Source organism: Penicillium verrucosum (genome assembly GCF_028828655.1).
Source record: "Penicillium verrucosum strain IBT 35672 chromosome Unknown utg000001l_segment0_segment0, whole genome shotgun sequence".
In the NCBI taxonomy this organism is placed as follows: Eukaryota; Fungi; Ascomycota; class Eurotiomycetes; order Eurotiales; family Aspergillaceae; genus Penicillium; species Penicillium verrucosum.
The window spans coordinates 15,252,506-15,278,793 of NW_026643210.1; the positions used below are offsets into that span (position 1 = coordinate 15,252,506).

Here is a 26,288-nt window from a genome sequence, read left to right on the forward strand (position 1 = left end):
GTTCTGGAAAAGAGTTAGAAAAACGAACTTGGTCATTTGTCAGATCTAGTACATGTAACTGATAGTGACAGTATTTCCAGTGACAGAAGAAGATGTGAGAATCCGATCCTGATAGATGTCCATGATGGTAGCACCCGATGGTCCGTAAGTATTCCCACCGCGCGAGGCAACTGCATTGGAGAATACTACAGTCCCAAAGTTGGCAAAAGGAACCAATGCATTGTTTACAGAAAAGTCCTCCACAATCCATTCGGCGTTGAATTCGCAGAGATCACCCCCAAGACCATTACGGAATATATGCGTCACAGATTCGCCTGTGGATAAATTCTCAATCGTAGAAGAGCCGGAGCTCTTCGAAGTTGCATTGACTGTCATTTTAATCACATTTCCAGCCGAGATGAGGATGTTGGTAAAGTCATGGGCGTAGTCTGGATACCATTCATACCATGCGCTATATGACGTGGAGCCTCCTTTAATACAGAAATCGATCCCAGTTTGTAGAATGGCTGTACTGCAAGTATCACCGTCGATGCCAACCCACGCAGAGGCGCAGTAATTTGTGTAGGAATTGGCACCACTTGGAAGTTGAGGTGTAGGAACTGTGATCTCCCCGGACACCCAAGTATATCCGGTACCAATAAGTACAGCCCCAGCCCAATTTGAGCTGTAAGTCTCTTGGGACGTTTCATTTCGGTACAGTACTTCCGAGGTACCTGGATAATGAGGCCGGACTGTGCGGCGCGGAGCTTGGATAGATCGATGTATTTCACCATCTGCTTGTCGCTGGGAAGTGAGGGGAGAGGCGATGATAGAAGTGGCAAGTAGCGTAGTACCAAAAATTACGATAGCGAAATTCATAGTGAAAAACTGTGAGTTGAGTCTGTAGAAAATCGTTCCGAGTAGCAATGTAGAAAAGAGAAATTTAATATAACCACGCATGAATCTAAACTTCACACGAAAACTGCCGTTTATATAGCATTTGCTCAGGATATTTGTTAAGCTCAGAGAGGATACGTTTAGAATAACCACAATGCAATACATGGATGAATGACTCTCAATGTAACATGGCCTCTATGCGAGATGAAGACAAAAGGCGCAGATGATTGCTGTCGGAGACCGAAGATTTGGGTGACTTCGCAAGGTAACTCCTTGGCTAACGAAATGCACAAGAATCATCTAACCTCGACAAATATAGATAGTAAATGCGTTCCTTGCACATGATAGATTCGGACTAATATATACATATATACCGATGTAGGGTAACTACAGAGTATATGTCCCAGCTGGTCTACGAACTCCATTGAACTTTCTTTGGATCCCTGACATTGTGATAATAGTAAAATAGCTATGATCCTTGAAATAGAAAAGGGCAATAGGTAGCACCATCGAAAATAATATGGTAAGATTATCTGAGCATAATTCTGCCTTGCGTTACCCTTGACTGAACATCTCTTACCTAGTTTGGCCCCAGACCTATTTTTAAGGATCGGATCAAAACAGCTGAAAACTGGTGCCTTTGACCTATATGGATTTTTGGTCCTCCCTGTTAGTCTCTCTTTGTGTTATAGAGGAGGCCAAGGCCTACCGAGTACGCTGGTAAAATCCCTATATTGCGCAAGGAGAGAGAAGAAACTATCAAATGTGTGTGCTGGACTAAATGTACTAGGAGCTCTACAGTTAAACCCTAAAACCCTAAGCCACGTGAGCTTCCAACACTGTTGTCCTTTATATCTTCTTATCGCTCTCCCTGTGATTGTGTGATTGTGTATATATACATATCCCGGCCCCCTGATTTATTTATACATGATAGCCGCTTCGCTTTTCGTTTCCACTCATCTCTTTGTGTTGACCACAATTTCTTTGTTCACCGACTCTTCTTTAATATTGCCCTTAGTATACAACACCTTCAATGCGGAAGAAAAAGTATTTCCAGATCTCGGGGTTTGTATCTGCAAACAATACCTCTAAGCCTGCTATTCTAACCCCGCTATTTGATTGATCGGGACTTCCAGAGTTATCATAGTCATATCAGTACATGATACCACGGGGTAGCATGCATTTTGGCATTGAAGTAGCATGCGAAGTTTGTGTTACGTACGAAGCATTCAATAACTTTGCTGAGAGTCTTTCCTTTTGCAGAATATCCGCTTTCCTGTCACCCGGCGGGGATACAAAAAAATAAAAGCAATGGACACATGAAAAAAGCAGACCTGGGCTTCATATTCCCGTATAAACTCATGTTGAAGTGAAATATTTCAAAGAACATATCGAAAACTTTCAATCTCGTGGTCGGTCTTGTTAGACAGCTCGTCTTCCAGTTCTTCAGTTTCGGTCATCTCCCTAGGAGACCCATACAGCGTATCCCGTCGACGGTTCTCCAAGACATAAAACATATAGAGACAGACCAAGAAGAATATTCCGAAGGCCAGTCCTGCCATGGACGCTTTGATACCGGTCTTATCGAGTTAGCACTGAAGGGGTAGAGATAGGTTATGAGAGTGAAGTACTGACTAAATATGACGGCTCTTCGGAAGGGATGAAGAACTGGGGCCCAGCAATATTGCCAACGCAGTATGCTGCGAACATAAGGGCACTGACTGTGCTCTTCTTGGTAAATCCGGCGACATTGGAGCTGATTAGACTGAGGGATAAAGGGATATTAGCAGCGAAGACACCACCGAGGCAAAGACCAGTCATCTTCCCTGCCTGATTATCACCATTCAGCTTCCAAATCAGAAGCATACCAATCATTGATACCGCTGTATTGACAATCATCATAATAATGCGAGACTTTGGGACAAGGGAGGCAACCCCCGAAGTAAGGAGGAGAAAGACAAGCTGAGCACCGCCAATAGGCATCTGAATGAGAAGAGCTTCTAGATTGGGGAACCCAAATCCGGTGATAATGATAGCAGAGAAACTTGTGATGCCACCGTTGCAGAAGTTAACGCAGAGTGTATAAAGCACTAAAAACCACGTTTGGAGGTCTTTAATTGCCATTAAAACCTGGCCCCATTTGAACTTCCCTGTGTCCAAAACTCCAGTTTTGTTCTTCAATGTTCTGTGGACTGCAACCGCTCGTTCGTTCGGTTTGAGAAAGACGGCTTTCGCGGGTGAATCCGGGAGTGTAAAGAATAAGACGAGGCCATAGGCAGAAGTGACGGCGCCTAGGATAAGAAACAACAGTTGCCATTGGGCAATAGTTGTGATCTGAATATTGCCAATACCGTAGGCAATCAGCCCACCGAGAAGAACAGCAATGGAATTACCAAGAAACCATGCTGCCTGGCGTGATGGTTGTTCTGCTCTTGTATAAAACATCCCGGTTATCAGGGCAAAGCCAGGAGCAATTGATGCCTCTGTCAAAACGCATTCATTAGCCGTGTCAAAAGGTTATTGGTATAGGAGTCCCCACCCCCAACCCCTAAAAAGAATCTCGCTGCCATTAAGCCACCCCAGTTCGTGCAGGCGGCGTGAACCATCAGACAACCTCCCCAAACACAAACAGCACCGCTGAGATATTTTCCCAATGGAAGCCTGGAACCAAGTAATTAGAACATGCCGTTATGGGTCAACTGTCAAACGTACCTCACAGCCAGATATGAACTCGGCCAACTCCATGCGAAATAACCAAAATAGAAAATGGCCGATGCCCAGTTATATTCATTTCCTTTCAGGTCCTAGCAAAAAGGAGCGTTATTAGACCCAGCAAGAGAGCTTAGACTGATTGGAAAAGGGACATACCAAGTCCTCCCGAAGATTGAAAAGGGTCGCCTGGCTAATTGCTAGTTTGTCAATGTACTGCAACATGTAGCAACCGCCCATAAGCGGTATTAAAAAGAAGTCCATCTTTCTTAAAACCTTCTTCTCCATTGCAGGGGTGGTTTCAACCTCAAGTACTTGTCCGAAATCTACATCGCGAGCAGCAGAGCCGGACTCAACCTTGAGTGTTCCAAGATCTGGTTTGGTATCTTCGGACGGGAGCTGTTGTTTCCCCATACTGAGTGGTCTGAGATAAGCAGAGAAGAAGGGATGGAAAAAGAGAGGAATAGTCGTGATATCAGGAGTAGAAAGATATCGACTTTGTGTATGTATCTATCAATTTGCGGGAATCTCAGGCTGGCTATATGGCTTCCAGGACAGGGAGGCCGAGCCCGATTAAACCCAACGTGGTGGCGATATACAAGGTACGATAATAGTTGATAGGGAACCAAGACCAATGATCTCCTTGAGTTATTGAGTCAATATTGCACTCATAAGCGTTGGTTCTACTTTAACAAAAGGCGGGGGGGGATATCATTCGCAATAGATACGGGCAAAGTTAACGGCAATCAGACACGATTATACTAAGTTCTAGATGCCGAAACCGAAATATGATCCATGTATCTTTTGATTGTAGCCAGCTGCTACCGTTTGTATAGAATTCAAGAGGAGTAGAATATTGGCGTTACAATATCGGCAGTTTAGCGAATCACATTGTATGTCGGCAAATTGGATGCTCATGCTCATCGGCAACCCACTTTCTTTACAGCCCCCCGATAAAAAGTTAAAGAGAGTAAAGGGTGAAAAGGAAAGAAAAACCACGCATGGTGTTTGCTAGGATTGGACTCCAAAGGGCGAGAAAAGAAAACCAGAAAATAGAACGAGCCCTAAAATCCCAGAGACGACCGCGGGAGCTTGGTGGGATGAATTCCTGGATCTTCAATAAGTGTTGACACAAGATAAGGTAAGCCATGCTAATATTATAATAAAGGATACCCCGTACATACCCCAGATTTCACTAGTCTGTGGAGACTGCCGACGGCTCTCGCTAAGCTCGCCAATATAACAGTCATTCCATGATTCTACCTCCATTGTCACATTGACAGACTCACATTGGTGATAGGATAAATTTCGGCATAGATTTCCGCGTTGCCTTCCCCTCTTACTCTGTCATCGGCAAACGCCACGCAGATACGTACTAGTACCTGATCAAGTGCCAATCAGGTTTCGCTTTTAAAAGTTGTTCATATTTAAATAGGTACGTTCCTTGCGTTTCTTTCGGCAATGGTGATTCCAACTCAACACGTCTAAAATCGAGAAAGAAATTTGAAACAGTATGACGTTTACAACCATCGATATCGAGGAAGTGAAGACCTATACAGATGCCGCACTTGCGGCACTACAGCACGAATTGCGGGAATTGAACCATCAGGTATATATATTCATCATCCTGACCGGAGCTTTTATCTACAAGGCTAACAAGTTTGGTGGTGATTATCAGATCTGGTCAAACCCCGAGCTTGCCTACCAGGAGCATCGCGCCCACGACAAAATTTGTGACTTCCTGGAACGACAAGGTTTCGCCGTTACTCGCCACGCCTATGGGCTTGATACATCCTTTGAGGCTGTGAGCGGTACTAGTGGGCGATTGATCAATTTCAACGCCGAATATGACGCATTACCTGGAATTGGCCATGCTTGTGGTCACAATCTAATAACGACAAGCAGTATGGCTGCATTCCTTGCACTGTCGTTCGCTATCAGGAAATTTAATGTTCCCGGCAGAGTCCAACTATTAGGTACGCCGGCCGAGGAAAATGGAGGCGGAAAGGCCAAATTGATTGATGCTGGAGCCTACAAAAACGTCGATATCTCGCTAATGGCGTAAGATTTGGATCGCATATGAAAGGAAAGATTACTGCTGACCTAATTTGGAGTCATCCTGGACCCAAAAAAGATTTACCCTGACCAAGAGCCATCCGATGGCATAGCTGGAACGCCAATGAATGCGCGCAAGAATATCCACTGTGAGTCGCTTAATATAACTTCTCCTATTACGTACTGATGAACATATAAATATAGGCCAATTCACTGGGAGGAATGCTCATGCCGGTGGAAACCCATGGGAAGGGATCAACGCGCTTGATGCCTTGGTCTCATCTTATAACAACGTTGCGGTTCTTCGACAGCAGCTTCTTCCGGATCAGCGGGTTCATTGTGCTTTCTTGGACACACCCAAGGTAGCCAACGTAATCCCAGCTTATACGAAAGCTTTCTGGCAGGTGCGTAGCCCTACCTTGAAGGGATTGAATGTCCTTGTCAGCAAATTGCGCAATTGTATTGAGGCTGGTGCTTTGGCCACTGGATGTCAAGTCAAGATTGATGAGTATGTATCCATTTATGGTCACCAGTCCACCTGTTATATGGCTTGAGGAAATGAGCTACTAATGTGTTTGCTTCAAGGGATGAGCTCTATACCGATGTCCGATTGAATGACACTCTCTGTGAGCGCTACCATATCCACATGGGACGGTATAGTCGCAATGTTCTCAAGCGCCATGACAAAGTCCTAACAGGATCATCGGACATTGGTATGTGGGGTGGGATAATATTCATTTCGATTGACAGAACTAACCTGTGTACTTCAATAATAGGAAATGTTAGCTATGAAACCCCAACGCTTCATACAATGTTTGCGATTCCTGCTCCTACAACTTCATTTCCACATCACCCGACGTTTACAGCTGCAGCTGGAACAGATGAAGCTCATGCTGAGGCATTAATTGTTGGGAAGTCTTTAGCATTGACTGGTTGGGATATGCTTGTGGAGAACGATATGTATGATTTGGCGCGTCGTCAATGGAAAGAAGAGATTGCGCGAGAGGAGTAAATGTATATTGGGTGTAAAGATAGTATATACAAATTTTGATGGTCATTGGACTGTATAACTAACAAATCTATTACTTTTGTAGTAGTTGACTAGTTACATAGTTATGTAGTTATAGTACTTTGTTCGTAGTACTTTTGTTACTGCACGTCATGATGACTCAGCCTTCCCCGCGTTATCTTATCGGCTTCGGCACTGAGACCGCTAACTATCCCGACACCCTTCTGAAATATTAAAATTGTTAGTTCTTTCAATTCAGCGCTCTCTTTGATCTTTTTACTCATGCCTACAGGTTGATCCCTGCTGGTTCACCGTCCATGCAGGGGTTTGGACGCAATGGACCACGTTCCAAGAGTGGTAGGATATTCCTTTTACTTTCCCACATGGCCGACTAACCCACTTCTCGGTAGGTTGTAGTACCTGCCGTCGTCGCAAGGTCAAGTGCGGCGAAGAGAAACCAGTTTGCTCAAGATGTTCATCCCTCCGCCTCAATTGCGAATGGGGTGTCCCAGTGAAGCGTGGGCGAAGCACGCAAATCCGACATCTTGAACCTGCACCGGGAACCTCCGAACAGCCTAAAGCCGAGGAGGACCTTGCCGGTTTTCAACCAGATGCCCTTTTTACAAGTCTCTCGCCGGACTATTGGGAATCCGACGCTCCTTCGTTTGACACATTCAACCCGGCACCAATTCCGACACCAATTCCGACACCCATATACCCTTCCTTGAACGTCAATGTCGCGTGCGCCAATTCGTTGACACTCACGTCTCTTGACCGGCAATACTTCCAGTACTTCCCTTCTTCCTCACTCGTATTTTACTATATGAAGAGATGGAAGTGGAGCAGCTTATGGTGAGACTTTCATGTGTGAAATGAGCCTACCGTTTACTAAGAGCCGGGCTAATTGGACACCCAAATAAACCAGCCATCTTTACGAAGGGCCGGCTGCATCCAATAGAGTCATTATGCGGATGATACTAGCATTAAGCGCATGTGATATGCATCGCAATGGGCTGATTGTGCGCTCTCAGGACCATGGCCGGTATCATTACAGCCAAGCGGTCAAAGAATTTAGGCAATTGCTCGAGACGCCGCGCCAGGTTTCCTTGGATGATGTCGAGACGGTTTTCGCCACTGTTTTTTTGATGATAGCGTGGGAGTGGCAGTTCGGACACTCAGTGCGCCATGTAAGAATGCTCTTACTATTTTTGTTCATACCAACTAACGGGGTACCTACCAGCTTCAACTCCACCTGCAGGGCGTACGCTCACTTTTGGAAACGCATCCGCAACTATTCCGCATCAAAGATGTGAATGATATGTTCTTCCCTCCCGGATCCGATACATCGACCAGTGGCCCCGTGACCATGGCCAAGGTCAAGGGCTCGTTTATTCCGGAGCAGTTTTTGTTGTGGATACTGTGAGTCTTTTTTTTCCCGGCCGTTGTACGAATTACCACCACTGACGAACCAACAGATATATCGACGCTAGCTGTCGTCCCATTGGTCTTACGGAGTCTCTCAACGATTATGTGGCCCAGTCTGGGAATCCCGCTTTACAACCGGACCATCTTCATCGCTGTGCTCGTCTCTGGGGACGATGCTTCTGGGGCGAGCAGTATCCCGACGAGGAAGTTCTGGACGACATTGAAAACTATAGAGCTCTAGAGCTGTTGCATGCGGGATTCTGCCTACGCCATCGAACTTGGAAGGCCCTCATCGAATCCGCGGCTGGTACCGCCGAGTCCGCAGAACCCCTTTTCCGGGAGATCCTCAACATCAGAGAAGTCAGTATAGATAACACTCCAGATTCTTGGGGAGGGTTAACTGATTGTGAATTAGAAATTCTCCGACCTTTTCATCACCGCGAGATTTGCGGGTAGTGTTTCCGCTCGACGTACGCTCAATACCATATACGTGGCCGTTTCTAGCTTTTACAGCCAGGTTCTCCTCCACCGTCGGCTTCTCTGCGTCGATGCTTTGCCCCTAGGCATTCACCAACAAGCCATAGCAGGAATCATTGATATCTGTCAAAAACAATTTTGGTCTGATCCGAAGCTCCTTAGGCGTTTACACTTCCCGCTGCTGATGGCAGTGATTGAAACTAATGATATGACATATCAAAGATGGCTCCGTGAGCGTCTATGGGAATTGCGTGACTTTCATTCCGAGTTCGTTTGGGCGCATGATGTCGCTGAGCAGATCCTGGCCCGACAAGACGTGAGCCAGGGACGATATGCCAATCTGGCCGAACTCTTACTAAACCGTTTTCATGCGCAGTGAAGCCTGTGTTGTATATGTACCATCAATAATATCTTATATCTTGAACTCTGCATATCTGCTGTCGATTCATGTCAATCTGCTTTTGTTTCTCGGTGGGCCTCATTCACCTGTACTTCTCTTGAGCCGGGACTAACACCTGGTATAAGACCTATGAAATCTATTCGTAACCCCTAGAACTATCTCTATAGTCATATGATTACCGTGATTTCGAGGGAAATTCACCGCCGTTGACCATAAGCACTTACAAGTAAGTAGAAAGATATCGCTGAAATTGATTTCTCTAGATTCATGCGATTTATGTTCACTGGTCTCTCTAGCTTCTTTAAGTTATTAACAATATCGTCATTCAAACTCCATGCATTTGCGAATCGATCCCTACCCTATCATAATCTGCTGTCAACTCGGTAGGAGGCCCGACAACTGAAATCCGTGCCCCTGTTGTACATATATTTAGCTGTCGTGTCTTTCCCTTCTCATGTGGTGACCAACGTACGTTTGGTGTTTGAGGAACCCAGCAAAGAACTTGCCGATTTCAAGATAATCACCTAGACCTATAATGGCAGACACATCTAGCGGTCCAAAAGCATTAGTTATATGTAGTTATCTCACAACCACGTACTGGCTTACATTGATCTGGCCGAACAATGATAAGAGCACCTTGTGCTGGGTCAATGCCGAGATGTTCGTATGCATGGCCGTGTCCGTTGTTGTAACTCTCATCATCGTAATAAATCTTGTGTAGATCTAAAAAAATACTCTAGGTTAGAGATATGGTGGGATGAGTGGATATTAGAGCATCTGCACCTCTTGTTTGACTTTTTCCAGACATTGGATAAAAGCACTCGGGGATCTGCTCCAACTCAATACCATGACGCTTTCCATGTCCGATCAAGATGATCTCGATGAGGCTGTCAATGTCTTGATCCCTAGGGGTAAATGTGTGGATGGGCCCGTCGGCTGCGCTCAAGTATTCTCCCAGCTATATATAATACATTAGATTAGGCCCAGACAACAGGTCTATAATGGCGAAACAAACCTTGTTGAGCTTTGCGTGGCTTTCTGGTACAGTCAGGTCACCAACGAAGGCCATGATGCGCCATCGACCATCAGATTTGAGAGACTTCATGAGATGTAGAGGTTTAGAGTCACATAATCTCACGACCTGTGCGCTGGGAAGCCGCATACCAACGTCTACATTAGAGGCGAGGTTGGTCGATTCCAATGCAGAGGTGATGGGTGAGACCTCATACCTGGCTGTTAAGCCTGCGGTGTATTTGCCAGACTTGACGAAGCCTTCTTGGAACTCAGCAGGTGAGGTTGAGGCCCCCGAAGAAAACAATTTAGAGAAATAACGGTCAAACTTGATTAGATCGATAGCCACCTTTTGACGTTCTAGGACGTAAGTCTCCAGAAGTGAGGGACTGGCCAGACCGGTCAAAATCTCCCCGAGCTTCCACCCAATGTTGTAGCCATCTTGTAAGCTGACATTCATACCCTGGCCGGCTTTTGGGGAATGGGTGTGACAAGCATCTCCAGCGAGGAAGACCCGGTTCTCCTTGTGGAAGAAATCAGCATGACGCTGACCGATAGCATATGCCGACCACCAGACCGTTTCCGCAAAGTGTACCTGATAAGGGTGGAAGATGCTCTGTGCTTGAGCCTGTAGATTTTCAAGAGTCACCTCCTTCGGGTTAGTCCCTGGGGCAAGTTCAATATAAAACCTTGTCAGGTTGTCGCTATCGCCTTCGCGGGGAATAATCAACACATTTCCTGATTTTGAGCGAATAGTAGACTTCTTGCGAATGTCCGGGAAATTTGTTCGTGGCACCATATCCATGACACCCCAGACGGCGTCGCTGCTATCTCCAATCATTTTGTACCCGAGGGCTTTACGGACAGTGCTGTGTGCCCCATCACAAGCCTGATGGGTTTAGGTCAGAAAGCGTCTCAAAAAAAAAAACCTTGAAGAAAAAGTAAGAAGAAAAAGTGAGCACCTACTAGTGCATATTTTGCTGTAAACATTTGTATCTTTCCGTCCTTTTTTGCAGTGACTTTGACCGGATAGGCATCGTGATCCTCGGTAGAGGTGCTATCAACTTTGACATCGGTCACATTGTAGCCATAGTCGATTTGTTGGTCATTATATTTCTGCATCAGTTCGATGAGAAGTCCGTTGATACGCGCCTGGTTCAGAATAACGTGAGGTTGGTGTGATAGACCTGGTTGAGTATCCGCCGTGCGCCCTGTCCGCTGGATGGCGCCTGTGCCATTGTCGGCCCAAAAGTTGACCTCTAAAACGTGGTAAGCCTCACGAAGAAGCTCTTCCCCAATTCCAAAGCTTTCAAAAATCTCCACTGTGCGACATTGTACACCATCGGCTTGACCCATCTTCATGGGGCCACTCCGCCGTTCTAGTACCTTGCATCGCACCCCATACTTAGCGAGCCAGGTGGCTGCGCAAAGACCGGCAGACCCGCTGCCGCAAATAAGAACATCGACTTGCTCCATTGTTTTTTTTTCTTCTTCAAATGTGTATGTATAGACTGAGATCAAATGTAGTTAGTGGCATGTCGGGACCTTTTATGGTGAATCCGGGATGGGATCCGGGATGGGATCCGGGATGGGATCTAAGGTACTCTGTACTTCGGGATGTGTTCCGGAAACGATTTGGACAACAACCCTGGAAGAAAAAAAAAAAAAAGAGCCTCGGCAGCCAATCTTCTGTTAAATCGGTTTTCTCATATCACCAACCTTGAATTTCTGTGTTTAGAGCGGCGGGAAATGGGGTCCCTCTATTCAGATCTCGATTATCTGGTTGATCCCCTTTTGGTTTCTCATATCCAAACACAAGGCGTATGCATCATTAAGTCTGGTCTAAATCATTATATAATGCTCATCCTTCCACCTAAATACCAAACCGAACGCCAGCGCCGGTGTAGAACTCGCATCACATCTTACAAAAAGTACTCGCTGCGTCCTGGCCGTGAAGTTGGAACATGTCGCTGGTCATCGCTGACTGCACTAAATAGCTTGAAAGAGGGTTTGAGATCCTCTCCAATATCACAGACCGAGGCCAGATTCCCGCATCGGTAGCAGTAATTTGGTGCACTCCACACGGTGACGACATTTTGGTTGTTGAAGTGGTATTTGTAGCCCTCGTTGACCAGCTGATGAGCGCGTGCAATCAACGAGAGATCATTGACATGACAGAACTCATCGGCCACTCTGTCTCCGAATAACCACCCTAGAGAAGATTGTCAGCTATGTGTGTTCCCAAAGGAAAAAAGAAAAATGAGATTCCCACCTGCTCCTCGAGGACTGACTGCCCATGTCTCCACATCGTCTGGGTCAGACCACACGAGATCACAAAAGGCACCTTCGTGGGGAATCTCCTGTGCGCGGGCTACCACGCGGACTTGGTCCAACGTGCGAATCTCAGGGCTCAGACCGCCATGCACACACAGCACCTTGCCGTCAATAATGGCTCCTAATGTCATGAAATCAAACACCTGGCAACATGCCTTCCATACTGAAGCACTGCCGTATTTTTGGAAGCATTCTTCGTAGAAGCCGTATACCTGAGTAATTTGGCGCGACTCGTGATTACCACGAACCAGGGTGACTCGATCGGGGTATCTATGAATATTGAAGTCAGCGATGAGCCAAGTCCACAGGGAGGGTGTGTTCACTCACTTTGCTTTGAGACAGAGCAAAAGCGTTAACGTCTCTAGACTGAAGTATCCACGGTCCACGTAGTCACCCAGAAATACAAAGTTCCGGTTAAGCTGTAGATCTGCAGATGTATCGCTGGACGATCGGCTTCGGGAACTCGAATCTTCGTCATTGGAATTCAAATTGGGACCGCGAAGCTTCTTGCGAATTTTAGGGTCGGAGATGCTGGAGGGGGGTTCGATATCGGCGGAGGTAATCACGGAGGGGGATGTCTTCGGGGGATCCAGTTCTGTACCATCAGGCATGCCCCCAGAAACTCGAAAGAGTTCCAAGAGATCGTAGAATTGGCCGTGGATGTCACCACAAACTGTGACAGGTGTGGATACCGGTTGGATATTTGATTCTGTCAACAAAGTCAGAATAGTTAAAATTGAGTCCAGGCTAGACACTTGCCCTCCATCATGTATTCCTTGACGATTTCACATAGCTGCTTCATATGTGGCTCCGATAGATACTTGCAATCCTTCGCTGCCTCCAGCCACTCGTCAGGGCCCGCATTGCGCTTAAGCTTGGCAGGACCCGGTTGAGGAATCTTGCTCTCAGGCATGGTAAAGGGAAATAAAGAATTAAGTAACCAGAGAAATAGTGAAAGAGAGTGAGGAACAAGAACTTGTAGAAAATTGCATGTCAAGGAGAGGTGCAGTTGACTTGTTTCCCCCGCAAGGTCAATTTCACCGCCTTCGTCTGCTGAATTGTCCGCCTTTTCTTCGTTACGATTGTCAACCTCCTTCTTCTCAGTCTAACTACTACTAACATTCAGTCTAGTACTTCCAAACCACCTTCGATCACCTTCAAACGTTCTATCCTGCATATGCTCCCTCGTCATTTAACCCTAAGACTTGCCAACCAGCTTTTACTATACAATGGAAGTCCCGAAATGAAGATCCTCTTGACGTTTATGCCCGTACATACATACACATTGCTGGACCTGAAGTCACGATTTGATCCGCGGAACAATACTCTATACAGTTGAAAGGGAAAGAAGATACGGTTATATCTTACTGGGGTGAATGTTAAGTGATGATTCCTGTGTACGCCGAGGACGTACCATAGAAATGCAATCAACCATCAATTTTGTTGAGGAATTCAGTCACAACTTCGGCGAATGCCACAGGTTGCTCCACCATGGGCAGATGGCCGGCACGGTCGATGATCTTAAGATCGGCACCCCCACGTAGATCCGAAGCCATTTTCTGCATTGTCTGCGGTAGGACACCGTCATTGGCTCCGGCCACGAACAGACCTGGTACAGTGGCAGCAGCCATGCGCTCACGGATATCGTAGGCACAGAGGGCCTGCACGCTATGGGCGAACCCCTTCAAGCTGTTGGTGCGTACAGCCTCCTTGACTGGCGCGAGGACCTCGGGCTGGGTGTGGTATGATTCCGGCACGAACCAGCGACGGGTGGTTACCTCGGCCAACTCTTCCCCGACAATGGGTTCCTTGGTGTCTGGATCGATAGAGCCTTCCTTCTCGCAGATGGCGACACGGTCACCCCATGCCTTACGGTTTGATTCGGGGGCGGAAGAGTTGGTGTCGCATGCGATGAAAGCTCCGACGCGTTCCGGATGAAGGAGAGCAGTGTTCAAGACGGTCACACCACCCAGGCTGACACCAATCAAATGAGCCGCCTTGGGGGGCACACGCAAAGCCTCCAGCAACGTCGCCAGATCAGAGGCCAACAAATCGATGTTGACAGGCTGCTCACCACTCTGCGATCGTCGGCCTCTAGTCAAATAGCGCACAACACGGTAGCGCTGGTTCCGTTGGTGAGCAAAGAAGGCGTCAACAAAACGATCCCAGATGTTCCAGTTGACCAGAATGGAATTGCTTAGAACGACGACAGGCGCGTAGGGGTCGGTGCTACCCTCCAAACGGTAGGGGATGTCAACACCATCAGAAGTAGTAATAAATGACTCGACAGCTGGACGGGCGGCCGAGGGAAATGTGCGAGTACGTCCATCATTGGAGTTCCAGGGTCCCACCACATCCGAGGCCGCCAGGGAAGTGAGCTCACGGGGAGCAGGGCCGAAGGTGTAGTACCACTCATATACGCGACGATTCTTGGAGGTGACCACCTCGCTCATCAGACGCGCTCCCCATGGGGTATTCATGGCGGCCTTGTGTGCATCGCCGCCAAGGCCATTGACGGGGGCATACTCGTGGAGAGCCAGCGATTCGCGCGGGGCGGCGGAATCGATCGCCGCAGTGACAAAACGGCGACTACGGCGCCATCCAGGAACACGGGAGAGCATCTCAAAATGTTCCTCGCGATACCATTTTTCAAGGTCAGCTTGTTTGGCGGGGTCGGGATGAGTGGCAACCCGGACGGCGATGAGGACACTACCCCGGGTCTCGGCATCTGTATCGGCTTGATCTTCTAACGGGCGGAAGTTGGGTTTGCTGCGCTCATCCACTAGATCGTAAAGTAAACGGCCGACATCAATCTGGGCCATAGTCTTCTTCTCCCGTTCGGTTTTAATCAGGTCGGTTCTTAGATCCAAATAGGTCTTGCGGGTCAACTCGTCCATATCGGTAATATCGTACAATGCCACATATTCAGGCTTCTCTCCATCGGTCGCACGGAAGCGGAAGCCATTAGTGACGAAGGGCAATCGCAGACGCAGAGGTCCATGTTCAGTGTTGTACCAGTCGTGAAACTGGGTGTCTGGCAGCGAGTCCTTGGGCTGCATTGTCACGTAGAGAAGACCAGGAGTAGGCATCTTGAGGAGGACGTAAGGGATAGGATTTCAACTTAGAGAGGAGAATTAAAGATGAGAACCATTCAGAAGAAGTACAAACATAAAACAAAGGAAAGAAAAGATTAGAAAGACACAAGAAGTCGGCACTCTATGAATTGCCCCTCATCCGGGTGAAGACAGAACCCGAAGTTGACTGCCGATGATATTTCCGTTTCTTTTTTTCATGTAACTACATTCTATCAATCATATTTGTATATATAGTATGTTGTATATGAAATTGCTGTACATTTCGATCGTTTACTCTAATTTAATTCGTTCAATCATACCAGATAGCATTCATCCCAAATCCTTGCTCGGGAATATCCACACGCGCAACGCGTGCCAGCTTCTCGTCACGCCAGCGGTACATCTCAACAAATCCGAGTTGATCGTCACACAATGCGAGCCATTCATCACTGAAGTCACAGGGGCTGACGGCGTTTGAATGACCACCACTGGTCGAGGTGGGGTTGATAAAGAGCTGACGTTCAATCTCGCCATGCGAGCCAAGCTTGAACGCAGTGATGTAGCCGGTCACATCAAAATGGTTTGACCGAGTAGTGGCGAAAAGGTATTCTCCACCCTTGGTGCAAAAGGTGACATCTCCGCGGTACTTGTTGCGTAGGGGAAGCCCTACCAAGATTAATTGTTAGTTGCCATTGCCATCGGTCGCATATGTTCCAGGAGCCGTGAAACTCACCGGAAGGAAGTAATGGGTACGTGATGTGAGTGAATACTGGCTTGTGGGTACGCTCGTCGATCACGTAGACTGCTAGTCGATTGCCCGCCTCCATCAGCGCGTATAGGTACTTGCCGCTTGGGTGCATCTCGACCCAGCGGGGGTGGTCGCCAGCATCAGGAGCCTCGAGGCAATCGACCAGTGCCAATTCGCCTGTCTTGGGATCCTTGATGTGCGTCCAAATTTTGTTGGCCGTGAGATCGGCGGAGTACAAGTAGGTCTCTGTGGGATCGAACACCATGCCGTGGATACCAGTGTTGGGAACGTATTCGTAGTTCTGGATATTTTTGTCTAGACTTCCGTCGGGTTTCACGGAAAACACGTTGCCATAACCGGCGTGGTTGTAGAAAGGGTTACCGTAAACATTGTAAGGAGGCTTGTGGGCGGCAAGCACGAAAATAGCACGAGTATTGGTCTCGCTGCTGGGAGCCAGAGCTATCGCGAAGGGTTAGCGAGGGGAATTGGATCTGTTATTTCATTGACTCCTTGGGGACATACGGTGACCAGCAACCGGGTGCGACACTTGATGAACGATCTCTGTCGGACTATTGACGGCGAAACTGTTCCACTTCTTCATAGCTGCGCCATATATCGCCTTCTTATCGTGGGAGAAGGTCATCCATGAGATGGGCTCCGCTTCTGGGATCTCGGTCTTTTTTACTAATTCTAGCGTGAGGGCATCATCATCAAATTGCACCGTATAGATGCGCCCGGGGGCGGTCCAGGTACCGACCATCAAATGATGCTTCATCTTGGCGATTGAGGAATGAGAAAATGACCGAGATGTTGAGGCAGATGCCCGTGAAAAAACAGAACGGATCATGTATAGTCGACAACGAGAATAGAATGAAAGTTCAATGTCATTTGCATGTGGGGGAGGATATCGGCATCCAGAGGCGGCACCCCGCGGAAGTGTGTTTTACTCCAATGCCGATTTGGAATGGCGACCTTTCATTTTTGACATTCAATGGAATCGAATGTGATATTGTTTTTTTTTTTTTTTTCTAATTTGATTTCACATAGATATATGAATATAATTTGAAAAAAATCTAAAAAAGTTCTGTGGTGGCTTTCCTGCTGCATGACTTCTACCGTAAATCCGGGGTAACGTCCATGTATATAGTTACTAGTAGTTAACTAACTAGTTACCTAGATACCTAGGCCACTTCACAATTTGCTCTTGAGCTTGAGTTCATCAGATGTTAATATTACTATTGCTTATCAACATGATACATTTCAACATCCAAGTTGCTGGTTTAGCTGGTGGTCTGAATATATATATTTCTATCTATGCACCAAGAAGTAAACCTGTACTCTAGTAGATATTGTAGATAGTTGATCTGATCGGATCTGGTCTGATGTATGATTTATGATATATGATATATTGGCTATTTGGTTTGCTTCTTTAATACCTGGTGAGTATATGGACATCCCCGAAGGAAGATGCCGGAGAAACACTCCCCCACATGGGCGGGTAAGATATTTCCCATCCCACCCCTCGACGCTTGGAGGATCCAAAATACTTTGAAACCCCCGACTCTGATGTACGTGTTTCAACGTAGACCCATCATCCTCAAATATACCTTCAAATCAATCGGTATCAATCATACACGCACCATGCGTCTGCCCTACGCCCCTTCCACCCCACCTGTCGATGCATCCCCAGACACCGCCGACATCTATGCCCGCATCGCGGAGCGCAGAAACCCCCGTCCTTTGATCCCACTTGATTTGTCTCTCCTCCATAGTCCACCTGTCGCAGATGGTTGGAACTCCTTCATCGGAGCTATTCGGTCGCGCACTCTAGTTGACTCTGGTGTCATGGAGTTGGCAGTCTGCCGTGTTGCCGTACTCAATAACGCTGTTTACGAGTGGAATGCTCATGCTCCACTAGCTCTGAAAGGTGGAATCAAGCCCGATCAATTGCAGACCGCTCTTACACTGCCTTCCACCGCCGAGGGGATGTTGCCGAGCTTGAGAATAGCGCACTCACCGCGCAGCAGCGCGCAGTTCTACGCTATACCGACCAAATGACTCGTACCATCAGAGTTCAAGATGATGTTTTTGCTGAATTGAAGATGGTCGGGTATGATGACCGCGACATCGTGGAGCTCACCACCGGCATCGCCGGTTATAACTGTGTGAGTCGGTTCTTGGTTGCGCTAGACGTCGGTGAGAACAATGCTCGCGAGATGAAGACTGTGGATGAGTTGGTCGCTACTCTGCAATAGCAAACGAGTTCATACGGCAGATAACACTTAAGTGAAAAATTGCTACGAGGAACGAACACACGAGGAGACTCTTGACGAACGATTTGTACAACATTGAAGTTAGAGCCACCTAGATCTACAAGTACGTAAATAGGGAAAATTTGAATAATGAATAAATGATGAATCAAAAATTTGATACTGTGAGCAATATAAGACACCCACTAAGCTACCCTTGAGACCTATATCTTCCCATACCCCACTGCTTCGCCTACAGGCACTGTGAGTAGTAGTCACTCTGCTTTTGGCAAGTGTAAGGGCTGACACAGGTGGTTGACCCAGTCCAGTTCTTCCCACCACATTGGGCATAGTGAGCTGCGCCGGTAATGCTTGATCCAGTTGTGGTAGTAGTGGTCTCGGTAGTAGTTGCGACGGTTGTTGTGGGAATGATGGTAGTGCCTGCAGTGGTTGTTCCACCTGAGCCACTCGAGCCGGGGAAATAATTCTTCAGAAGGCTCATGTAGTAAGTGTAGCCTACACCAGAGGGAGGCTCGAAGCTGTACATGTAATCTCCCCACCATGGTCCAGCGGACCACCAGGACGCGCCAAGCCAGACATCGCTATTCGCTTGCAGGTAATCGAGCATACCTGTCACTGCACTTTGACAGACAGAATTGGCACCCCCAGCAAATTCTCCTAAGAAGGCCTTCTTGCCATTGTCCTTCAGCCACTGTGTGGCAGCCACAACTCGTTCTTGCCCAATGGTTGAGCTAACACAGGTTTCTGATGTTCCCGAACCATCAGAGTCAAGGTACTGGTGCATCTCATAAATGATCAAGTTCTGTGGATCTGTCAAGGCTTTCATATTGTCATTGACAGTTGTCCATGTCCATGCGCCACTCCACGAGTTGCCCTCCACGAAAATATACTGGGATTTCGCCCCTGCAGCTCGGATAGCATTGATAGCAGCTTGGTTCAAGTTTAGCACGAGGGTTTGGTCTTCAGAATTGAATTCATTGTCTACAAAGTTAGCCCATGGCTTGGATTGAGGAACGGTGTATCTCACTTGTATCGAATATAACCTTGTCATTCGACGCGAATTCCGATGCCAGCGTTGTCCAAAAGGCGGCGAAGTCACTAGTAGAGGTGATTACGTTGCCATAACTAGGTATATATAGTCAGATGAATCCCCCACAAGTGCCAGCCGAGAACTTACTATCGACCAAAGTTGTGAGGATCAACAACAGCATATCCACCGTTGGATGTGATATAGTTGACAGTCTGTTGCAAAATTGGTGTCAAAAATGTCTCATGCATGGACGGCTATACATTATAAATAGGTACACTTTTCAATGAAGCTAGGTAGGTCGCATCCACATTCGACGTCAGAGTTCCCGGGACCAAGCGCTCCATGGCGAAGGGAATGCGGAATATATTCATCCCTTCACTCCGCAGAGTGTGAATGGTCGAGGTGGATGGCCAGATATAATCAGTGCCCAGTTCTCCTGGAATGTTCCCACTCCCAAACTCTGCGCCAGCTTCGTTTGCGCCGAACCCTATCCACGGCCTGGTCAGATGTCTGGTTATACCAAGATTGTTAGACTTCGTACAAACAAAGGAAGATGTCCTTTTAGATAGGGATGGGCTGGGTGCCGCCAGCACCAGGCCTGTGGCACCAGCTATGGTAAGCAAACAGTTATACCGCATGTCGGGTACGTATTCGAGGCTCTGAAGGGTACTACGGAATGTAGATGCATCGAGGGTCACAATAGGATTTATATCAAGTTACAAGGGTCAATCATGGCAAGGAGCAGCCCCCTGATCGCGAATGGATCCTTACCTAGAGGTGAAACTGCGAAGCGTTGCTTTGACGAAGAGGCTAAGCCTGTGGGGAATATCTTCAAGTCCTCGATTGGGTTTCTTTTTACGGACCGCCCCCGAACTAGAATAATTTTTGAAGAATAAATGGCCAAGATGTGAGAAAAACCGGTCCAGATTCGGCACGGCATCACAATCCCTTGGTGGATGGAACCTCGGGGATGACATTACGTGGGAAGGAGGACGCCACTAGAGGCGCCTTAGAATCTGGGGAATGAAGAGCGATCAATCCACCGCAAAAGAACATGTGAGATTCTATTACCAACAGGAAGCATGTATTGCCAAGAGCCTGACGCTTGTCAGACTGCACAAGCTCATTTCCGGCCTTTTCATCCGACAGACCCGTCGGCTTGGAAGTTCAAGAGGGAACTGGGGTAATGTTATTTATTGGCCGGCGGGTATAGACCCTGAATTGATCCGACCAATATAAAATATCACCCGGCCGTTCGTCCGGCTTATCCACTGGGGAACTTGCGCGCCAGTTCATATAAGGATTGTGCATAGATAGAAGCTAGATACTAAATAGGGAATGAACAACAGCAGTAAGAGGAGTTCGCATGGAATCCCCAATGATCAGCACGCTTAATGAATTGCTAGTTATTCGTTTGTACATAGACGACATACTGGTATTCTTCACAGAATAATAGTAATGGCTTACAGGCCCGGTAGATGTGATGTGTACCAACTTTCGCATAAAATCAGCAGTCTATATCATTTAGCGTCATGCGCTCAAGGAACCAGGGGAGGCGCTCAAGGTATAAGCGAAATCAAGGTGGCTTGACTAGTCGGAGCATCCTCCGGTTTCTGCATGATTTCTTCAAGGTAAACAAGGTAGCGCCACATGCATCAGCTGGGTCTAGGAATGTGGGGTATTACGTGCAGGAGCTATCGGCTTAATTGTTCTGATTCTGACACTAGTGCTGACTCTGACTGGGGTCTTGCACCTGGGCAACGGGCATCGGTTACTCAAGACAGCCGGATAAATGATCCCTATTTCCAATAATGCCCAGTGGAGGTTCAATTTCGCAACATAATTTAGTTTATAACTGACATTCCGTATGTGGAAAACAAGTAGAAAGCAGTGGATGGGAATGTTACGGTTATATCCGAGGGGGCCAGCGGATATTGAACGGACAAAAGAGAGGACATTTTAGAAAAAATAGGATATAGGATTGAGATCGTAGAATAGGAAATAAGATGCATAAATCAAAGATTTCAATTTAAAAGCAACTTGAAGCTAAGTTCTAAAAGCAAGGTGACAAAAGGCCAATTCTAATAGAGAGCGTGATAAACTGATCCAATCGTCTCCCATTCACCTTTCTCCAGTTTCCACCACTAGACTCTTAGGGTTGCCTATTGCCTATAGACACTGCGAGTAGTAATCAGTCTGCTTCTGGCAGGTGTACGGGCTGACACAAGTGGTTGCGCCAGTCCAGTTAATCCCACCACACTGCGCATAGTGAGCAGCGCCGGTATTCGATCCAGTCGTGGTAGTAGTGGTAGTAGTGGAAGTGGTTGCTGTGGAAGTGGTGGTAGTACCGGAGCCTGGTTCGGACGAGCTGAAAGTCGAACCGAGAGGACCGACCTTGATGTTTGAGTAGATAACATAGGCGTTCGCATGGTTAGCCTCAACATCGGCAGGCTCACCGGAGGAAATGTCGCAGCTTCCACGAGCAGCACCAGGAGTGGTTGAAGAGGCAGTGGTTGGGTAAGTGCTGTCGAGCCACAGCATGTTGGCCGCGTGGTCATCCCAGAGACTCATCACGAGAACCATGCCATCGGCAAGACCAGCCCCCATTCCTGCCATACCCCCATGTTGAGTGAATACGTCCGTGTCGCCGAATGCAGTCTTCTGAGCAGAGCAGAAGGAGTCGGTGACAGAGTTGCCAGTAACAGCGCTGATTGTAGATACAGACTGGGGAATAACCTTTCCATTCTGCACATAGAATCGCTTGATTTCCGAGAGCGTGCCGGTGGATGTACCGTCACTGGTGATAAACTGAGTCACAACAGTGAAAGGGGACTTGGTATCGACGATCTTGCTTGGGCCATAGAAAGACTGGTTGCCCATACGATATGGGTTGAAATCACATCCATCAGGGTCACAAGTACCACTATAGCGGTCACTGCTGTATGTGCCGCCACAGGCATCTCCCTTACACCTAGTCTGGGCTGGGTCATCGCAAGGGTGAGGCGTGACTGCAGTGGAGATTGAGTTGGCCTCCCAAATATCCATCTCAGCACAGCAAGAGCCATAATTGCCAGTACCGGCGTTGACATCGTTGGAAGACGGCTCCCATCCTTCCACGTTGGCCTGGCCGTTGATGAACTTGAGATCACGCGGACATTGCGCATCACAGTAACCGGTACCATACTTAGCACCAGCTTTGTTGGCAGGGTATCGTGCCATGCCACCATCTTCGTCCATGGAAACGAAGTACAGCGCACCGTTCAAGCCACAGGGAAGGTTCGAGACATCGACATCGAAGGTGAACTCCTGATTGAGTAACTGGAACTTTTCGTACTTGCTGTCATCCGCCATCAGGTAGAGACGTGAGCCGATGTTCTTCTGAGATGCCTGGGTGACGAAGTTCAGCCGCAAAGAGCTTCCGCTGGCGGTAACACCATAAGTGCCCGAGTAGTCGGCACCGTCTAGGGCGCAATTGGTGGCACAGGTAACATCATCCGGGCAGATAGTGGTATCCCATTCATTGCCAGTATAACAATTGGTGGAGCCGCTAGTTTTGTGAACCCAACGCCAGTTGGCGTCGACGACAACCTTTCCGTTTTGCGAAGTGCAGCTGCCTCCAGTGGTGCACTTTTGCCAGGCCAAGGACGGGTGAACTTCAGCAGTGTTTGTGCCAACTTGCTGTGCCTGCGCAATACCAAGAAAGCCGGCCAACAGCAGGGCACTTTTGTAGACGTTGAAGGAGAGAGTGGAGGCCATGATGTCTAGTGTTGATGTGCACCGAGTTGATGTCTGAAATTATTAGGTAGATTGATGAGGAATCTTGAGACTGAGACGGATGCAGAGTTTGTTTTATATTCCAGTGGGAAATAAAGAGGGTGGTTCTCAGAGGATCCATACCAAGCTTCATGTCACGGCTCTACGGTCCGTATGACCGTATAGGGATAAGCTGTCATGGTTCCCAATGGAGAAGGACGAGAAAGACTCCGGCGACACGGAGGGTGTTCCCTAGACCCCGCGATGGACCTCGGAAGTAGCTCAAATCATTTTGTGGAGGAGGGCGCCTGGGTCTTGGTGCCACCGAGATGGCTGTGACCGAGATGGCTGGGAACATCCCATCGCTTGGTAAGAGGGACTTTTTATTCGGTACGTCCAACTAGGCACCGGCAACACAACTAGACTGAACTGAAAGCCATTGGCGGCTAAATGGCCAGCCTCTAAATTAGCCAGGGACAACGCCATGTTGTCCACGAAGCCCGACTTAGAGAGGCCGAAACTTGTTAGCATACCCAGATTAGGAAAATCCCTCAGATCCGTGACAAGGTGGTCACTTCCCCAGATTCTGCAGGATCTAGACGGGCAGGCTAAAACCCCCATTGCCGGTAATTTGCGTGGGCTGCGCCCATTGGCTCGTAGGAGTTCAATTGGTGTGCATTAGCGTAGTGAAGGTAATTTAGTTTAATCACGAGGATTATGGAACCAATGCCGAGTACAGGCCTGTCAACCAAACCATTAGTCTCATGACACCTGGGCATGTGAGATTGATGCATAATTTTGGTGTAAATGGCTGGCCCCGGAGAAACACTAAGAAAATAAAACCCGGCGACTTGTTATGTGTGACTATCGAGGTGATATGCTTTTTTTTTTTTTTTTTTGGAACAGAACAGTTTGTATTTCAAGTCATAATGATTAGTAGAGATCAAAGGAGAAGAGCCCTGGAGGAGTTCAAAGTGATAGAAGAAAGATCAAGAGAAGTAAACAAAAGAAGAAGGTTGGAAGGTTAGAAGGAAGGAACGTAGGCGGACAATGCTGGCAGATTAGTCATCACCGAAACCGGCAGGTGGGATTCACAGAAAAAAAGAAAAAAGAAAAAAGAAAAAAAGAAGCCAATTCCTCTCCATCTTAGCCATTTGAAGGAATACCAGCGGATTCAACACCGTCCTCTCATTTATCATGGCATCTAGCTTCATTTTGACCCTTTCCGGCCCCGACCGCCCCGGTATTGTCCACGCGGTCACTGCATTCCTTGTGCAGAACAACCTCAATATTATCGATTCGTCGCAATTCGGTGATCCTGCCTCTGAGCGCTTCTTTATGCGGACACAATTTGCCATTGCAAGTGGAGGAGATGATGGTCCCGAAATCGAGATGTTGCGCACTGCATTCGAGCCCACTGCTCAGTCGTTCTCCCTCAAATTCGAGATCAACCCCACTGTGAAGAAGCCCCGCGTGCTGATCATGGTCTCCAAGATTGGCCACTGCCTCAACGACCTGCTATTCCGCCAATCTACCGGCCAGCTGAGCATTGAGGTGCCTTTAATCGTTTCCAACCACCCAGACTTTGCTACCCTCGCGGCCACATATAATATCCCATTCCACCATCTCCCCGTCACCCCGGATACCAAGGCGCAGCAAGAGGCCCAGATTTTGGAATTGGTGAGCCAACACAATGTTGATTTGATTGTGCTGGCTCGGTATATGCAGGTGTTGTCCCCAACCCTGTGTACAGCCATGTCCGGTCGCATTATCAACATCCACCATAGCTTCCTGCCCTCTTTCAAGGGTGCCAAGCCCTACCACCAGGCCTACGACCGAGGTGTGAAAATCATCGGTGCCACTGCCCACTTCGTCACCAGTGACCTGGATGAAGGCCCGATCATCGAACAGAATGTTGTTCGGGTCAACCACGGCATGAGCCCCAAGGAGCTGACCCATGCTGGCAGCAATGTGGAGAGCAATGTACTCGCCGCGGCTGTCAAGTACGTGACAGAGCGCCGTGTGATCTTGAACGGCCACAAGACTGTTGTCTTCAACTGACCCTCTACTGAAATCTGCCATTCTTACGCATTTTATTAAATCCTTTTGCGATACCCCATATTATATAGACCATGGGAGAAATAAAAACAAATCCATAACTCGAATTTACATATATAAACAATATCTTGTGGACTTTAGAATTAGATTTAAATTTTCTAGAGGACTGGTAAGATCTTATCTTATAATTACAATCCTTTGCTTTTTCTGCCCCTAAAAAAAAAAAAATAAGCGCCCAGGCGCTGCCTAGCGGGGAAGATAAAACTTCAACATCTGCACTACACTGAAAGGTTCCATCCACGCCAACCAAGATGACTTATACCGTGGCTCCGCATCTCGAATACTTCACCATCCCGCTCACGGACTTTGTGGCCGCTCGACCTGAATTTGAAGGGTTTGGTGTTGGAGCATACGTTTTCTCTCATGCCGATCCCACCCCGCGCATCCTTCTTCTCCAGCGCGCACTGACGGACTCAATGCCTGGCTGCTGGGAGGGCCCCGGAGGCGCATGTGAACTGGAAACCGACAAAACGTTACTCGACTCCCTTGTGCGCGAAACGCTAGAAGAAAGTGGATTGCATGTGTCTAGAATTATTGACCTCGTTGCGGTGGATTGCTGGGAGCATCATCGCCGTAGTGGCGGCAAAATCCGGATCGCCAAGTACTCGTTTGTTGTCGAGGTTCAACAGGCTTTGCGATGGTCAGCAGGAAAATGCCAACCGGTGCCAACACTCCAAATACCTGTTCAACTCGAGCCACTGGAGCACCAGCAGTTCGACTGGGCGATAAAAGAGGACGTTGTGCTTTCTATTCAGTCATCGAACGGTCGATACAGATTCCCATTGCCTTTAATTGGCCACCAAGCACCTAATATCCTCCGAGCTTTTGAATTGGTTGAAGAACGGGAGAGCAAGGAGTGAATGATATGAACCTTAGCACGCGTATTTATATAAATTAATCGCTTTATTGACAACTATGAGTCTATTATGTATGATCAATCTACTCCTAAAACTCGGAACTGATTAATCTCTCCGCTGTGTCTCGCTGCAAAACACGAAG

At 47.7% G+C, this 26,288-nt stretch overlaps 14 protein-coding genes across 14 annotated transcripts; 6 read left to right on the top strand and 8 right to left on the bottom strand.

Annotated features, from left to right (window-relative positions):
- Positions 1-45: 45 nt before the first annotated feature.
- Positions 46-858, bottom strand: N7516_005625 (A4/G1 family peptidase; the record flags this gene model as incomplete). Its single annotated transcript, XM_057218345.1, has 1 exon — positions 46-858. One exon carries the CDS (start codon positions 856-858, stop codon positions 46-48), a length of 813 nt encoding a protein of 270 aa, XP_057080228.1.
- Positions 859-2,255: 1,397 nt separating this feature from the next.
- On the bottom strand, positions 2,256-3,999 carry N7516_005626 (uncharacterized protein; the record flags this gene model as incomplete). Its single annotated transcript, XM_057218346.1, has 5 exons — positions 2,256-2,456; positions 2,512-3,359; positions 3,416-3,537; positions 3,589-3,680; positions 3,745-3,999. 5 exons carry the CDS (start codon positions 3,997-3,999, stop codon positions 2,256-2,258), a joined length of 1,518 nt encoding a protein of 505 aa, XP_057080229.1.
- A 1,099-nt stretch (positions 4,000-5,098) lies between these two features.
- On the top strand, positions 5,099-5,650 carry N7516_005627 (uncharacterized protein; the record flags this gene model as incomplete). Its single annotated transcript, XM_057218347.1, has 1 exon — positions 5,099-5,650. One exon carries the CDS (start codon positions 5,099-5,101, stop codon positions 5,648-5,650), a length of 552 nt encoding a protein of 183 aa, XP_057080230.1.
- A 114-nt stretch (positions 5,651-5,764) lies between these two features.
- N7516_005628 (uncharacterized protein) lies at positions 5,765-6,652 on the top strand (the record flags this gene model as incomplete). The annotated part of the gene is made up of 4 exons (XM_057218348.1): positions 5,765-5,789; positions 5,845-6,148; positions 6,226-6,353; positions 6,417-6,652. The coding sequence occupies 4 exons, from the start codon at positions 5,765-5,767 to the stop codon at positions 6,650-6,652; spliced, it is 693 nt and encodes a 230-aa protein (XP_057080231.1).
- Positions 6,653-6,966: 314 nt separating this feature from the next.
- N7516_005629 (Zn(II)2Cys6 transcription factor) lies at positions 6,967-8,930 on the top strand (the record flags this gene model as incomplete). The annotated part of the gene is made up of 6 exons (XM_057218349.1): positions 6,967-7,006; positions 7,060-7,501; positions 7,575-7,836; positions 7,890-8,068; positions 8,125-8,434; positions 8,490-8,930. The coding sequence occupies 6 exons, from the start codon at positions 6,967-6,969 to the stop codon at positions 8,928-8,930; spliced, it is 1,674 nt and encodes a 557-aa protein (XP_057080232.1).
- Positions 8,931-9,380: 450 nt separating this feature from the next.
- Positions 9,381-11,438, bottom strand: N7516_005630 (putative phenol 2-monooxygenase; the record flags this gene model as incomplete). Its single annotated transcript, XM_057218350.1, has 5 exons — positions 9,381-9,499; positions 9,558-9,674; positions 9,735-9,909; positions 9,967-10,851; positions 10,929-11,438. 5 exons carry the CDS (start codon positions 11,436-11,438, stop codon positions 9,381-9,383), a joined length of 1,806 nt encoding a protein of 601 aa, XP_057080233.1.
- Positions 11,439-11,884: 446 nt separating this feature from the next.
- Positions 11,885-13,209, bottom strand: sitA (TOR signaling pathway phosphatase SitA; the record flags this gene model as incomplete). Its single annotated transcript, XM_057218351.1, has 4 exons — positions 11,885-12,174; positions 12,235-12,566; positions 12,624-13,005; positions 13,056-13,209. The coding sequence occupies 4 exons, from the start codon at positions 13,207-13,209 to the stop codon at positions 11,885-11,887; spliced, it is 1,158 nt and encodes a 385-aa protein (XP_057080234.1).
- Positions 13,210-13,723: 514 nt separating this feature from the next.
- Positions 13,724-15,385, bottom strand: N7516_005632 (putative alpha/beta hydrolase; the record flags this gene model as incomplete). Its single annotated transcript, XM_057218352.1, has 1 exon — positions 13,724-15,385. One exon carries the CDS (start codon positions 15,383-15,385, stop codon positions 13,724-13,726), a length of 1,662 nt encoding a protein of 553 aa, XP_057080235.1.
- A 295-nt stretch (positions 15,386-15,680) lies between these two features.
- On the bottom strand, positions 15,681-16,893 carry N7516_005633 (lactonase family protein; the record flags this gene model as incomplete). Its single annotated transcript, XM_057218353.1, has 3 exons — positions 15,681-16,036; positions 16,104-16,577; positions 16,641-16,893. 3 exons carry the CDS (start codon positions 16,891-16,893, stop codon positions 15,681-15,683), a joined length of 1,083 nt encoding a protein of 360 aa, XP_057080236.1.
- An 866-nt stretch (positions 16,894-17,759) lies between these two features.
- On the top strand, positions 17,760-18,373 carry N7516_005634 (carboxymuconolactone decarboxylase family protein; the record flags this gene model as incomplete). Its single annotated transcript, XM_057218354.1, has 2 exons — positions 17,760-18,045; positions 18,072-18,373. The coding sequence occupies 2 exons, from the start codon at positions 17,760-17,762 to the stop codon at positions 18,371-18,373; spliced, it is 588 nt and encodes a 195-aa protein (XP_057080237.1).
- Positions 18,374-18,620: 247 nt separating this feature from the next.
- On the bottom strand, positions 18,621-20,056 carry egl2 (putative endoglucanase; the record flags this gene model as incomplete). The annotated part of the gene is made up of 5 exons (XM_057218355.1): positions 18,621-19,369; positions 19,416-19,513; positions 19,566-19,630; positions 19,694-19,905; positions 19,960-20,056. The coding sequence occupies 5 exons, from the start codon at positions 20,054-20,056 to the stop codon at positions 18,621-18,623; spliced, it is 1,221 nt and encodes a 406-aa protein (XP_057080238.1).
- Positions 20,057-21,587: 1,531 nt separating this feature from the next.
- Positions 21,588-23,174, bottom strand: cbhB (putative 1,4-beta-D-glucan-cellobiohydrolyase; the record flags this gene model as incomplete). Its single annotated transcript, XM_057218356.1, has 1 exon — positions 21,588-23,174. One exon carries the CDS (start codon positions 23,172-23,174, stop codon positions 21,588-21,590), a length of 1,587 nt encoding a protein of 528 aa, XP_057080239.1.
- Positions 23,175-24,368: 1,194 nt separating this feature from the next.
- Positions 24,369-25,232, top strand: N7516_005637 (formyltetrahydrofolate deformylase; the record flags this gene model as incomplete). The annotated part of the gene is made up of 1 exon (XM_057218357.1): positions 24,369-25,232. The coding sequence occupies one exon, from the start codon at positions 24,369-24,371 to the stop codon at positions 25,230-25,232; it is 864 nt and encodes a 287-aa protein (XP_057080240.1).
- Positions 25,233-25,540: 308 nt separating this feature from the next.
- Positions 25,541-26,149, top strand: N7516_005638 (NUDIX hydrolase; the record flags this gene model as incomplete). Its single annotated transcript, XM_057218358.1, has 1 exon — positions 25,541-26,149. One exon carries the CDS (start codon positions 25,541-25,543, stop codon positions 26,147-26,149), a length of 609 nt encoding a protein of 202 aa, XP_057080241.1.
- Between the last annotated feature and the right edge of the window lie 139 nt (positions 26,150-26,288).